Source organism: Uloborus diversus, chromosome 2 (genome assembly GCF_026930045.1).
Source record: "Uloborus diversus isolate 005 chromosome 2, Udiv.v.3.1, whole genome shotgun sequence".
NCBI classification, from domain to species: Eukaryota; Metazoa; Arthropoda; class Arachnida; order Araneae; family Uloboridae; genus Uloborus; species Uloborus diversus.
Window position 1 is genome coordinate 191,684,051 of NC_072732.1, and position 16,151 is coordinate 191,700,201.

Below are 16,151 nucleotides of genomic sequence, written 5' to 3' on the forward strand. Positions count from 1 at the left end.
ATCACAACAGCTTTTTTCGCGGAATGGTCCATACACGAAACATGGTAGCGTCCGGATCAATTCGAAAATTACATCAAAGAATCACGCATTGTAAAAGTATTTGGAGCAACTGAGAGGGCAGAAGAAAAATTTTCATTGTGTTTTCTCATAATAATTTGTTGACAGAAGTCACCGTGTAAGTGTTTGTAAAACAAAGGTAAGCTATCCGACGTGTAAATTTATTGAGCGAGCGGCATATACGGTTTGAGCAACATCCGTGGAGGTATGGTAAGCATTATTCATTCAGTACGACTGACATTCAACATTTGCTGTTGGTATCCGTGTTAAAAGGGAATTAAATAAAAAAGTATCTGTGATAAGTCGGGATCTAAATGAGTTCAATATTTCTGGAGGTAAGAGTATATCTATAGCTAGTATACCTCTAGAATTAATAGCCGGTGTTGCACGGGAAACCTCGAAAATAAAAGTTGTAGGTGAAAAGCCTCTGTGAATTCCTGAGCATCAAAGGGCTGCGCCAAATTTGGCTAATACTCGATTTAAACTGTGGATTTCTATAGGAACACAAATACATACACGCACATGCACCCACAAATAAGTGTCCATTTTTATATATCTGGATTGAACCCATCAACTTTTTTTTTTTTTTTATGATTTTTTTTTTTTTTTTTTTTTTTGAGAAAGAAATAGCATCCAGCGCACCGTCAGGAATCGAACCCACGACATCCGGCTTAGAGGACGAAAATCTACCACATAGCCACGGAGGCCCCATGGGCGCCCATGCCGCTATAGCTATCTCAAGTCCTCAGTACTAAAGTAACCTCTCGAATACGAGAAGTCGTTATCCAATACAAAAGCGATGCTCAAATCAACCGAAACAATTTACATCACGTCAGGATTAAAAAAAAAAAAAAAAAAAGGCTGGTCTTACCTGACCTTCTTTGGCAAATGTAACCCTTTTTATCAATTTCACAGTAATCAGCGAGCCATTCTCCTTTAGAAACTCCTTCATAGCTCAATCGAGCACAATATTTCTGGAGGAAAGAAAAATATTTTAAACTCTTTTTTGGAACATTTTAAACACATTTTATATCACTGTCATCCGATTCTGACTACAGCTCATCGGGAACATGGGCGGATTTATGGGGGGCAGAGGGGGCAATGCCCCCCCCCCCCAGTTTTGGGAGGACTTTATGTAGTAACAACACATTTTCCAAATAAAAAAAAAATATATATATATATTTTTTTTTGGAATAGTTCAGATCGGCATGGTTGGATTTATAGGAAAGGGGGGCATAGGGGCAATGCTACCCCCCTGTTTTGGGAGGATTTTATATAGTAACAACACATCTTCCAAAATCTTAAAACAAAAAAATCACGACTTTTTCTTTTTTGAATAGTTTAATGAAAATGAAGAGAAAAACGAATGTCCTTTTCTGATGGGAGAAAAGAAGAAAAAAAAAGGGGGGGGGGGACGAACATTAAATACAAATAGTACAGCTGTCACTGGGGTGCTGAAAATGTGTCTAAATTCACTATTTTTGACTGAAAACCATTCGGGCAAGTATATGAATGAAAATATAGGCTAAACCAGCTATACATTTAGCTGCAACACTTATAATAATTGACGATTATTTTAACAAATTAGAATCTAAAGCAAAGGGACCCCCCCCCCCCCTTATTCGCGCTAACAGAACGATCTACTCGTTATGATTTGTGTCAACATTTCAAGTATATTTGTGCATGATATTTATGTTCTTAGTAGATTAATTGGACTTTTGAGAAATTTTAAAAAATATAGTTTTTTTCCCTTCTTTCTGTCTTTTTTTGTAAAGAGAGAAAGAGAGAAAGAAAATAAATACTACCTCAAACTGATAAATTTCAGTTATCTGAGTATTCTGATTAAATGAATCTTTTTACTTAGAGGGAGAGTACAATTTTACTTACTTTAGAAATACTGTTTAAAAAGTAAGGTAAGTCATAATCATCTAAGTCTAAGTGAGTCAGTCCTTGTCATAATTGAAATCTAAATAACTGAGTCATCAAAAGTTTTGGAAAAATTTACTGAAATTTCATAAAAGTCTATAAAAACCTAACAAAGATTGGTAAAATCGTAAAAATCCTTTAACTGTAAAAACTGACGAATTTTCGTAAAAATTACAAAAAAAAAAATCAAGCAAAAATTTGCAGGTAAGACTGGATTACAAACAGGGCTAAATTTGCCTATAAGATAAACAAGCTATTGCTTATAGAGCCTCTGCTTTGAAGTGGGTTCCTAATTCCCAAAAATAATTCATGATTCGTTCCTTAAAAAATGGAAATTGTTTGAAAAAACTAATTTCATTTTTAAGTGCTTGAAAACCTTGAATATTTTGAAACGTGTGGCTACAAACCTTAAATTTTAAAATTTCTAACAAATGGTAGAGGGGGAGGAATGCCAAAATATGTCAAATTCAGCTCCTTGCCACATCCTGTATTAAAAATGTAAAAATCATGGTTCTCACGTTTGTTAACATATTATTTGAAATAATTTTTGTGACTCACATGTTTCATATCTTGCTATTTGTTCAATCCCGAATGCCGTATTTTGGAAATTCTTTTGTATTGATTGCTTTTATCTTACTTCTTCTGCACATTGTCCATCTGTTTAGCACGGAAAAAAATCACGGAAACTTCTATTTCTGCCCCACTTACAACTGAAGAAAAGTTGTTGTCATGTGAAATCTATGGTTTCCTTTTTCTTTTAAATTTAAAATAGCTATTTCTCACAAAGTCAGAACAGGACTGTAAAAATTTACAATCAAGTACTAAAATATCAGAGACTAGAAAGCACAAATGAGTGCGTTAAGTAATTTTATTTATTCTAGAGTCCTTGAAAATAATTAGATAAGTCTTTGAAAATCCTAAGCAAAGTTGGCTCCAATTACTTCTACTGTATATTGTTAATCTGTTTAGCCAGAGAAAAAATGATACACTACCTCTATTCCTTTTCATTTTCTGCACTACTTATAAATAAAAAAGGCTGTTGTAATGAGAAATCTATAGTTTATTTTTTCTTTCAAACTTAAAATAGCTGTTTCTTACAAAGTTAGAACAATACTGTACAACTGTATAATCTAGTTATGAATTTCTATGTCTATCCAATTAACCTTTATAAGGCTTTAAAATGCAGAATTTTATATCCATTTTACAAAATTTCCTCCGGGGGAGAAACCCGGCCCCTTAAAATTGGAGATATTCTATTTCACACTTAAAAGGGAGCCTTGCGTCGCTCTCTTGATACCAGCTCCCTCTCTTAAGGTCAATTCAAAAAGGACTGCATGAAAACACACATTAACAAGAAGTTCCGTCTAGAACTAGACGAGCCTACTTTCCCGTATACCCATACTACTTTCTAGTACCTGATCAATATTCTCAAAAATAGCTAAAATCGCAAATTTTTTCAAACATATTTTTTTTTTAAATATTTTAAGCTGATTTCTAGGAATAAAATATTCCTTACTTTTCTTCAAAAAAACGAACAAATAAAATAGCAGCACCTTTTAAACAAAGCAGCTAGTACACTTCTTTCCATTAAAAAATTTTTTTAACAGCTTTCAAAACGAAAAAATAATTATAAGTTCATTAAAATAAATACATCATATAAAAAAAATCGTTTCTTTTTCCCCTGTTGCCGAAAATAATTTTTTAAACGAATTAATGCACTTACCAAAATAAAAAAAAAACAATAAAATGTCAACTTAAAGAAATAATTTTCATTGTCAAAAAAAAAAAAAAAATCGTCTGCGCATATTTTTCGAGTTTATTCACCGAAAACTAAATACCTAAATTAAAACTTTAGCGTGAAAATAAAAACAAATCATATCAACAATAATTATTTCACAGTTAAAACCACAGCAGCGGAGTCGGAGTCTATCTCATTTTGGGATAAAAGAGTCGGAGTCGAATATCCAAGAATCGGAGTCAGTCATTTGTCCTCCGTGTATAAATGTTTGCCAAAGCTACGAAGTCAGAGTCGAAGTCGGGGAGTCGGAGTCCGATTAATTGTCGGGAACAGGAGTCAGAGTCGGTGTCAGGTCCCCCTAAACTCTCGGAGTCGGAGTCGGGAGTAGGTCGTCAAGAGCTATTTCCAACAAAGTTTGTTTGAAGTAAATCCGCCTTCAAGTACGGAATCTACATTGACTTTCAGTTTCCCCGTAGGCGCTAATGTTAAGGGATTTGAACTGTTCAAAATTGAACGGAAAATTGTTCAAATCAAAAAGATATCTTATATACAAGTTTTTTATCAAAAGCTTTTTCCTACAAAGTTTGTTTGAAGCAAATTCGCCTCACAGTTCGGAATTGCTTTGAATTTCCCCGTAGGCGCTAATGTTAAGTTTTTTTGAACTGTTTAAAATTGAACAAAAAATATGGGAATGAGGTGTCCTCGCCGAGATCTTTCGAACAAAAAAAAAGTTTGTTCGAATCGGACTATTCATTCAAAAGTTATTAGGGGGGGGACAGACAGACAGACCGACAGACAGACAGACAGACCGACAGACAGACAGACCGACAGACATTTTTCCCCATCTCAATACCCTACTTTCCAATTTTTAATTTTTCAATATTTATTTAATTATTTTATTTATTTTTGACTTTTTTTTGTTTTTCACGATATTTTTAAGATGCACTAAGCCTTCTTTCATGCTTTTTTCTTCTTTTTCTGACTTTTACTGGGAAAGTAGGCTAATAAAAACGATACACACACACAAAAAAAAAAAAAATAATAATAATAATCATGCATTGCAGGAAACAGACAAAAACATGGAAGTGGGGGGCGATAAAAATGTTGCTAAAAAAAAAAATCCTGCCCCCCCCCCCCCCCCCCAGGAACTCAGTCTTAAATCCGCCTATGATCGGGAAGTTAGTTAAAAATATAGTGGTTAAAAATCTCGTTCACAAGATTCCACCTCAAAGACAGTGAATAAAAACATGGCGAAAGCTATATGCAATATATCTACAGCCCAGTTAACGCATCCAGAGACTGCAGTTTCGTCCTTTTTAATTAAATCATCATTTTGGAATACTGAATAACCGAGGTAATATAAAATGATAAAGTAAATTTTTCTCACAGCAAGAGTACACTTGCCTTCAATTTACGAGTTGAACCGCACCATGGCTGCGGACTCTTGCTGGTGAGACACATTTACTTTATTTACCAATTTGTTGGCATTCTCAACTTCAATGAGAGGACATTCGCCTCCAACTCGATTATTCATTATTCCAGACTGAGGAGTTCAAAACAACGACGAAACTATAGTCTCTGGATGTGATAACTAGGGACACCCCTTTGGGAAGTCACAGAAGGTCGCTGTGACCTCCCAAAATTTCATTATTAGGCAATTTTTGTCTGATAATTCGGCGAAATCTGGAGTTCTTTTCTGCAAAATTATCATCATTCGGCAAAATCGGGAATTTTCTTCGGAAAAATGATCATCATTCAGCAAAATCTGGAGCTTTCAATTGGTTTCTGCCAATTGAGAATTTTCGCCCTCTTAAAAATTTAAATTCCCTGGCTCTGGTTTAAGGGCGGGAACTCAGCTTAATGGTAAAATTTGCTTACCCAGGTACCTGGGGGAGGATGTCCTTTGTCCCAATTGGTGAAGACGGTTCTAGAGTTGTCGATCCAACCAAATACCAAATCGTGACCAATCTCGTCCGAAGTGACTTGCCTCATACCGATCCATGCTGATGTACCGAGTTCGTTCAAATGTTGGGTCAAAAAAGCTAGAAAATGATGGGACCATATAGTTCAGAAGTTGGCAAAAGTTGCCACTTCACTTAAGTGGGGAGAGTAATGCAGCTGGGCCCGGTAGTAGAAATACAATGATGGCAAGTCTGTAGAATTTTTGAATTGGAAATTTTTTTTTTCTCACTTTCTGCCCGAATCTACCGAAAAATAGAGTTTAGAAAGAAACAGAAAAACAAAATAAAGCTGCCGAAATTAATTTTTGAGTCCCTTTTGACTGAGAGGTCGAACACACTTGCTCCAGCACCACAGCTACCTGCGCCACAGTTTTCCATTTAATTTTGAAGCTTTATAGCCTACGTTTTGCAAGTAATTTTGAAATTTAGCATTTTATTTTCAAGCTTTCATTGTGATGTTTTATAATAACTGTTACGATTGATCTAACGATGTTTTACCTTGCAGTTTTTTTTCTTTTTAATTTTAGTTTTTTAATGTGCGTTGCAGACTGTTGAAAAAAATTCTGCTACCAGGCAGCAAGGTAACTATAAGTTTAGAAAATATGAGAATTTTCACTTTAGTTGAATATTTTTGTTCAAAAGAAGATATAAATACTTCTAAATAAAAACTAGTCGACCCGTGCGGAACTCCGCACTGTGCTTCAAATCGTTTCATAAGGCATTTCGCTCTTTAAGAATTTCAAAGGAAGAACATTATGGCGAAGAACCGAAAAAAAAAAAAAAGTAAGCGCAGAAGAGAAGGCATGTAATTTTAAGACATCAGTAACAAAACCTCGTTAAATACAACGTTGTGATAATTTGATCATAGCTCCCCTTTTAATCGTACATATTTTCAATGCAAACATAAATGTCATTAAAAGTGTGGCTGAGTGGTGACTCGTGAAAAAGCAATAATTGTGCATGTGAAAAAACAGGTTGTGGCAAATACAGTCCTGCACATGTCAGCATCTGACGGGAAAAAAAGAAACATTAAAGAGATATTTATTGGCACGTATTCGAATTGGCGCCATTCTAACTAACAGCCCGACACCCCAACAAACCTCGCAATTGCGCCTTCCTTTTCGAAAGCTATTCATTGAAGGAATGCGTAGTAAAAAACAGCAAAAAAAGCTTTTTGCCAAAAAAAAAAAAATAATAATAATAAGATCATGCATCTGTGTTTTGTCATTAACCAGCATGATACGATTTAAAATTATTCGCAAAGCATGGAATTTGATTAAAGAATGACGAAGATCTCACGTAGCGATTGAAACAAACATTCTAGAGAAGTAATAAATTTGATTGAAAATAAGTGTTTTTATCTTTGAATATTGCACTATTTCACATAGAAGGTTGCTTTAACCGTTACGGCTTAAATGCCCTCACATGTTTCTCTTTTAATTGAACACTTAAAATTCAAAACCAAAACCAGTTGAACTGAGTCCGTTCTTAAGTGTAATTTTTCGAACGTAGACAAAATGTATTTTTTTTTCAGCAGAAAGCAGAGGAGTAGAAAATAATTTCTTGCTAATGAAGTTGATAATACTTTTAATGCTTTATATCGTATTCGCGCGAATAAAAAATTAAAGGTTTACTGAGTGAAACTCGTAGTTTTAATCGGGCGTAGTATTTTTTCATTTGTACAAAAGGTCGAACACTGCTATTAGAAACATCTACATTTTAGCATACAATAAAAATGTTTTTCGGCACAAAAAGGATTTCTTTAGGTAAATCTAATACTTTTTTATGCTTACATTTTGTTGAGTTGTCTGGATGTAGTCAAAGAACACAGTTCGATTAACAATCAACTTATCCGAATGATAACTGTAGCCTGCATAAAGGAGTCGAAACACCAAGTAGCATTCCCACTGCATTTATTTTATTAGGTGTGTATGTTATGAGCACATGTAATGCGTAATACTAATATAAATTTAATATTATGTCGGACAGCCCAAGCTTGCCCGAAGTTCAGATAGTTTATACCCGAACGCTCTACCGAAAAAAACTTATCAATTAAACCGAACAACTAAGTCCAGTGCTGTTAAGCTTTATTAAAATATGAACACACACACAGGCTATTTTTTTTTGCCGAAAGCGAAGTAAAAAATGGAAAACTGCATTAGAACTATGCTTTAAAAAATGCATAAGAACTACAGGCAGCATCAAGGTTTTGAAACAGCAAGAGGCGATTTCGAAAACTTGAATTTTCGACCGTAAGTCTTTTTTTCGTCATTGGCCAGCCTAATAAGTTTTAAAATGAGAGGGGATTAATATATAAGATAAGATATTGAAGAAAAATGTTTTTATTTTTGAAAATTTTTACAATTTGTTATCGCAGGCTGCTTAAACCGTTATAACTTAGATGGCAGCACGTGTTCATCATTTAACAGCACGGTTAAAATACAAAATAAATTGAACTATGCTTTCGAATGCAGTAAAAATGATAAGCTATTTGTTTTTTAGCAAAAAGAAGAAAAAATATATATTTTACCCTTCAAATTGAGGTAGTATTTTATTTATTTGTACAAAGAGTCACAAACTCATTAGAAGAATATATATTTCAATATACGATTTATTATTTTTTTTCTGAACAAAAAACAATTCTATTGTAGCCTGAAATCTTAAACCTGTTACTTATATTTTCGCTTACATTATGCTTTAATTTTCTTTCCAGAGCCAAAGCTTCAAAAAAAAAAAAAAAAAAAAAACACGTGCAATTTCGAAGTAATTTAGCACAAAATCACGGAGTGTTTTCATATCAGCAAGGAGCATTTCCTTCTCATTTATTCTATTCCCTCATAGTTGTTATTCATTTAATTCAGTGTTCATGTAACGCGCGATATTTCTTTAATTGTTTTGTTGCAGATTGTTCGGACGTAGGCCCGAACACGTAATCTCCTGGTTACGAAGAGAACGCTCTGCCGATCAAGCTATTGAGCTCTGTCGGTCATAGCGCAAATTAAAGTTATAAGTTTGACCGAAAACCTTATTCTGGTTCTTTAAAACAGGTTTTTCGGCTAAAAGAAACAATTTTCAGACCTTGGGTCTATTTTTCGTCAGTAGCCAGCACCATAAGCTATAAAATAAGCCGTAAATCAAAGAAATCGATCAAGAATTGAGGGAAATTTGGCGTAGAAACCAAAAACAGGCTACAGAAATAATATATAAGGATAAACTTAGAAAAGGTAGTAAAATAATATTTAAATAACATTTAGTTAAATTTTCTGAAAATTGCGAAAAATATTAATTTGCTATATTCGAAACAGTTTACTTGTAGTTACTGTAAAAACTTTTATTTTCGCAAAAACTGTACAGCCAGGAAATGTCAAGGAAATTTTTGATTGTGCAAAAAAAGTCAGGAAATTTCTGATTCCTGAGGAAAGGATAGATTTTTTTTTTGTTAAATAGTAAAGATAAAACATCGGGAAAGAATGGGCAATTGAATTATCCATTTTGACCATCCCCGAGTTAATTATCCCAAATTCTACTCGTAAAGTCTGTATTTGCGTACGTATGTGTATTTGTGGCTTGCATAATTTGGAAACGTATGTAACCGATGGTTGAAATTTTGAACATGCAATTGTTCATGGGTGTACGACCATGACAGTTCGGACTTGGCTCCATCTGTTTTCCATATTTTTGCTCACATATAAATCTGACACTGTATCACAAAAATTTCGCTAATACGACGAATGGCTCAATTAGGGGTTGTTCTCAAATGATGTCACGCTTTGGGTGGGTAAGAGGAGTAGACGATTCGTGAAATAGTGAGTTTGTGACAAGGGGGAGGAAGAGGGTCACGAGAAGTGTGACGTTACGCATTTTTTAAAAGATAAAAAATAGCGTAGCATGTGACAAGGTGGGAGGGGTTAAGGTGATGTGTGATCCTTTGTGATGAAGTAGGGACGAAATCAATAATATTGAAAAAAAGTGTGACATTCTTTGTAGACACACAGCCCCTTAGAACTGTGGCGAGGAAGGGAAGCGGCTGGATGATTATCTAAATATCCCAAAGAAAGCAATTTTTACTTCGTATCCAATCGGATCTTGGAGGAACTCTCGTATCTATTCAGGCACTCTAAAAGTAACTCAAAAGCTAGCTCAAGAAGTGGATATATAACCATTACGTATTCTTCCTTTAATGAAAGAAGAGAATTACGCATCAGGGTACCATCACGAAAGTCACTTACCTTGTTCCTCCATGCTGTGGATTGACACCAGGTCGTGACCTTTCCCTAGAGCCCAGCAGGCTTGGGTGGCTTCTTTGTACTTAAGTCGGTCCTTTTCCTCCTGTCCGAAATACTTATAGCATTTTTGCCCTAAAACGTGATTGCAATTAGAAAATTTTCAGGCAACATATTACAAAGAAATTAATTTATTCCGTTAGAACATAAAATCGAGATCAATGAAATGATAATATACGTTAATGCTCCGAAGCAGCGGTTCCCAACCTTTCATGATCTTTGCCAGAAACGAATGAAAGTTTCTTATTTTATTCTGACACATATGCTGCAAAAAAGAGATGAAATTGAAGACCACAGTCATGAGATACATCGGACAGAAAATGGGTAGGGTTAAAGCCACTATTTAAAGGGAGCTGACTCATCCGAAATTTTGATTCCGAAACTGTCGGAGGGACAAAATTAGTACTTGTACAAAATCCTTGTGGCAGAAAACTAATGCCAAAGCTTTAGATGTGTTGCCTGAATGATTATTGTACTCTGTAAATAAAGAAGATTTAACTAATACAAATTAAAAACTCAAAAGGTTTGAAAATGAGGTTCATTACAGTGATCATTTCCCGATACATTTTTTTTTTTTTTTTTGAATTTGTGAACTAATTTATCTTTCTAGATTCACCTTAAGTGACATTTTACTCAACTTATCATCGACATAGCAAACAGGAATATTATAACGTATTTAAAAATACAAGAAACACGGTTGGATCCAAAGCTGTCTTGGAAACTAAATGACGGATGAGTCAGCCTGTCCTATTCAAGGGGTTCTAGTAGGGTTATGCTAGCAAGGTCGCTTCGCGAGATTGTTGATAAATAATAGAGCTGGCAAATTAGTTTACAATTTAATTCACGTTTTAAGGTAAACGAGCTTCATAAACTTCAGCAATACTATAAGTTTAAATTAACTACCAATAGAGATTCAATATACAATGTTTTGAGTTAATGTATCCTAAGATAGTTAGTAAGAAGCTAAGGGTCTTAGGTTACATCGGTCCAACTTCTGGATTTAGCGTCAGTCACTTGCAAAGAGAGTGTGACTGAGTTAGTGTGTCCGCTCGTCAGATTTTTTAGTTTCAAGAAAAATGACGGAACGACTGGAGCAGCGCTACTACACTACATTTTGTAGGAAACAAGTGGAAACCATTCGGAAGTTGCAGACGGCTTTCGGTTACGGTTTTCTCGGCACATTTTTCGCACTTGATTTCAAAGTTTTTAACGAAAAACCAGACTTCTGCTGTTCAATGGGGTTCTTATTCTCCTGACATGGCCCTCTGTGACTTCTGGTTGTTTACCGAACTCAAGAAGCGATTAAAAGGTTAGTGCTATACTCCAGCACAAACCTTTCAATTCGTCATTTTACTCTAGTTTCGTCATTTTACTTGAAATTGAAGAAAAAAAATCCCACGAGGGCACTATACTTTACGCCAGTCAAACTCTATTTGCCAGTGACTGACGGTATTGACAGACGTAGAAAAACTCATGCATTCACAGAAAGGTTCAAAGTCGGCTCATGCAAGCACGCATGTTTGATATCCATCAGTTTTTTACACAAAAAAATACGATTGGATACATTTGAAACAACTCTCGTACAGCTTGTACCTTATTTATATTCATTAAGAACCAATCATTGGTCTTTTTGAGATCCATTCGTTCAAAGATTTTTTTTTTTTTTTTTTTGCACATATCATATTTGGTCACTCAGATGTGTACGAGATTTGAAATAGCAATATTTTTTTCTCTTACCAAATTGAATCCAATCTTTCGGACAGCCCCCCGAAATTGGTTGCAGGGTGGTCGGGGGAGGAATCGTTGTTGGAATGGAACCTTCCGGCCGCTTGCAAATCGGCGCGTAGTGTAACGAGCAATGCTCTGGCCTCCAACCTCCTAGAAATAAAAGCAAAACCAATTCAAACACTGACATAAATGGCAGTTAATGAGCCTAAAATTTAAGCCCAATCGTAAAAGTTTTCGTGAAGTTTACTTCATACTATGTTTACTGAAGTACATGAACGGAAGCTAATGAGTTAAAAAATGTTGCCCAATCTTAAATTTACGTTATTTAGGCATTTTAAGCTAAATAAAGTACATGAACGGTAAATAATGAGGTAAAATTTTAAGGCCAATCATTAATTTACATTAAGATCACTTAAACTTACTGAATTTATGAACGACTGCGAGTGAACTAAACTTTTAAGTGCAGTCGTATGTTAGTATTCAGTTTACTTAAAGTGGACTAGGCTCACTTAACTACAAGAATGGTAACTAATGAGTTAAAGTTTCATGCCCTGTTTTAAATTTAGGGTTATTAGTAGTGTTATTAGTTTACTTAAAGTATTCTGAGTTCAATCAAGTACATGAACGGTAACTAATGAGGGAATGTTCTAAAGCCAGTCTAAAATTTACTTTAAGCTCACTTAAAATACTAAATTTACTAAATTCATGAACGACTGCGAATGAACTAAAATTTTAAATCTAGTTGTATGTTAATGTTAAGTTTACTTTCAGAAGACTAAGTTTACTAAGCTACATGAATAGTAGCTAATGACCTAATGAGTTAAAGATTTAAACCATGCCTTAAGTTTGCTCTAAGTTTTAAGTTTGCTAAAGTTTATAAATGGCAGCTAATGAATCAAACTTTTATAAACCCGGTCTTTAAATAGTTTAATTTACTTACATTTTACTGTTTACTAAAACATATGAATGACAGTTATTAAGTAAACATTTTAATCACAGTTTCAGTTTACGTCAGTTTGCTTAAATTTTCAAGTTTACTAATGCACATAAATGGCCGCTAATGAGTTTAAAAGTTTAAGCGCAGTCTGAAGTTTTAAGTTATTAAGTTAACTTAAAGTAATGGTGCCCAACCTTTTTTGAACCGAGGACAGCATTTCATACTTGGACGAATTCCGAGGGCCAGAAAACGTATGAAATTAAAATATATTTAGTTCGTTTTTTATAGATAACATGGGGAAGCACGGAAAAGAAGAAAAAAATACAAACCAACAGCTGTTGTTAGCATTGCTACATGCTTATTTTGTTGATACGAAGTTTCCATCTATTTCTTACACATTCTGTACCTGGACCTCATCTGACCCGCGGATCGTAAGTTGGGCACCACTGACTTAAAGTATACTAAATTAACCAAATCATATGAGCAGTGGCTAATGTGTTAAAAATTTCGGCTCAAAGTCTTACTTTTGCTCAAAAACATGATGAAGCATTTCTCATTCACGTAATATTCTTTCGGTATCCTTTTCTGGTAATCTACAGGAGTGCCATCTGACCATTGGGGTTTGTCGTCTCCATCTAAAATATTGTATCCAATCCATAACCTTCCTCCGAAGCGGCCGCTCTCCATCTAAGAGATCATTAACATTATGGAGGAATGTTTCACTTATCATGTGGAAAGTTACTAAAAGTATTTGTTTATGAATTTCACTTTCCCAGCTGTTTTATTTACAGGAGTGGCCACCCGCTAAGAGCAAGGGCGCACCCCCCAAAATATTGCGAAGACCCTCCCCCCTCAGAGCTAGAGTTCTCCCCCAAAAGGGAGAAAAATACCCCTCAACCCTCCCTAAAAATTTCAATGGCGCAGACTGCGCCATACCCCCCTCTCCTAGGTGAGCAATTTTAGGTGTTTCCTTTAACACCATAAATATTGTAATGTAGGGTAAATAAGTTTTTCGTTTTTCCTAATTTTTGGAAGATTGAATTTTTATGTAATTCAGCACATAATTTAATTATTCATTCAAATTATTCACACCCAGTTATTCGCAGAGAGTGTAGTTTGAGACACGAAGCACAAAAATCTTTTTTGTCTCAATTCATCCAAAGGAGAGGGAAGGATCTAAAGTTGAAACATTGAAACTCTGAAATTAACCTTTACCCCGACTGATCCTATTTTGTTAAACGGAAATCTATTCATGAGCATCCTTTTCGAATGTCATACCGTCTTCAGAAGGAATTCTTGTTCCTCATCCGAGTGTATGGAAGCCAGATGAGCGCTCTGAGCTCTGCAGAAGTCTTCGGCATCGTAGTAGGAAACACGCTTGTTGTACGAATATTCAAAATTGTAGCAGTTGCCGTTAAACCTTATCCAAGAAGTTCCATTGCAGTAATCAAAATTGCTAAATCCGCCTGAAATACAAGAAATAGTAACAGGTTATTCACTAAAGTTTTTGTCATCAGATGATTATAATAAAAGTTATGATTTCAAGCAGTAGCGCAGTCAGAAATTGCCTTCTGGATGGGGTGTTTAGTCAGTCCCGCCGTGCATGTGCAAGATTAAAGAACGAAGTTGAAAATTATCACCGGCATATCACCGGAAGGAAAAGGTAGAGAGCGCTTGGTGACAGACCAATTGTTGGGAACAGAAGTGAAGAGAGTTCTCAGTGAATGATAATTGTGACGCACGAGAAATCGTTAGGGCCGTGGTAGCCCGATCGGTAGAGTGTCGGATTCGGGGCCGGAGGGTCCTGAGTTCGAACCTCGATGGTCGAAGATCCACCGTCGTCATTAAAGGGGACTGGGCGACGTTAAATATGCTCGTGGTATCAATGTCCTCCAAGTGAAACGATACCTCTGGGGGTGCTAGCACCAGGTAGCTATTAGCTCCTGGTCTAGTTCTAAATTCTCATTAACTGTTCGATCCGGTGATGGTGCTGCCATCTATCGGTATAAAAAAATAATGGAGGCAAGGCAATTAATATGCAGTCCTCGACATAAATACAGTTGTAGTCAGTAGTGACTCGGAATCGAGAAATCGTTAGAACACTGTAAAATTAAATTGAAATTAGTTGGAGTTTGAAAAAGGTGCTGTAATGCCTAGATATTTTTGGTTCTGTAGTTTTCTTGTAGTTTTAGCGAAATAAATGTCTTTTTATGACGAAAAGGTGATCTTATTGGATTCTAGCACCCCGCATTGATTAAATGCAGTCCTGATAAAGTAATTCATCATTGGAATTTCAGTTTGTATTCAACACCAATCAAGAAATCGATTAGGGTCAGGTAATGAAACACATGGAATACATGCAGTTCGAACCGGTAGCAGAAGCAACGCTACACTACAACACCCGTCGCAGTTTCTTGAGCAAGTCTGCTAACTATCTTTGAATTAGGAAGATTTTCCCCCTGTCAAATTCAAAATAGAAAAATACAGTTAAGAAAGAAGAACAAGAAAAATGAAAAATTTAAAAAGTGACTAAATCTATACTGGAATCCATAGTGGCTGAGAGGTCTAATGCACTTGCTCAGGCAGCTATCTACGCCATTTTTTGTTTTCCATTTTATTTTAAAACTTTTTAGCCCACGTTTTCCAAGTAGTTTTCAAATTTATAGCATTCTGTTTTCTGGTGATGCTTTTATTACTGTTACGACTAATCTAATGCTGATTTATCTTGCAGACTATTTTTGCCTTTTTTAATCTGCGTCGCAGACTGCTGAAAAAAGTCCTGCTGCAGAGCAGCTTGATATAATGGGAGAGTGTCTGAATGGGGTAGATAACATTGGCGGTGTGAGGCTCGACATCTTTGAAAGAGCTTTTGCACTTCGCGCGTGCATCAGTTTAAGGGTCATTCTCTAGCAAATGTAACTTTTGAACGCAAATATTTTTCAATTTCGAAACTTTTTTTTTTTTTCATTTTTACATGAAAGTGTTACCTACTAGAAGTAATTATAAACAATAGCCCAGCTAAGTTCCTATTATTTTACTCATAAATAAAAAAAAAATAAAAATGCCTTGTTCACGGAAATAAAAAAAAAAAAAAAAAAAAAAAGAAATTTTACTGTTTAAAAATGGAGGCCATTTTAATATCAAAGTAGTAATTTTGTTAAATGTGCAAACAATGAGCTATTTTAATGATTAGTGGGAATCTAATATTAAGCTCTCTTAATTAAAGTACGGATTAATTTTTAGCTATCCTTTTAGTTCAAATGTGTGTTAAAAATAGCATTTAGTAAATTTGAGAATATACTGGCAAATTATAATTTTGGTAGAATGCCTAATATTGATGTATTTCCCCTCCATGATTTATTTTCACCTCAGAAATAATGACATTGATAAGGTCTGTCACGGAGGTGAGGAATTTTCCATTAATATAGGCCTAATGGATATATATTTTAGAGAAATATGTTGTTTCTTCGTTGCTACAATCTGCACCTTACTTTAACAATTAGTATTTGAGACAATTGTGA

At 35.1% G+C, this 16,151-nt stretch overlaps 1 protein-coding gene across 1 annotated transcript in view; it reads right to left on the bottom strand.

Moving 5' to 3' along the window:
* LOC129217590 (macrophage mannose receptor 1-like) overlaps positions 1 to 16,151 on the bottom strand; it is a 39,093-nt gene that overhangs the window by 18,798 nt on the left and 4,144 nt on the right. The window contains exons 2-7 of the mRNA XM_054851917.1: positions 13,909 to 14,096; positions 13,155 to 13,317; positions 11,703 to 11,843; positions 9,912 to 10,040; positions 5,600 to 5,763; positions 929 to 1,031 (exon numbers count right to left, since the gene is read on the bottom strand). Coding sequence (XP_054707892.1) covers positions 929 to 1,031; positions 5,600 to 5,763; positions 9,912 to 10,040; positions 11,703 to 11,843; positions 13,155 to 13,317; positions 13,909 to 14,096 — 888 coding nt within the window. The remainder of the gene's footprint in view (positions 1 to 928; positions 1,032 to 5,599; positions 5,764 to 9,911; positions 10,041 to 11,702; positions 11,844 to 13,154; positions 13,318 to 13,908; positions 14,097 to 16,151) is intronic.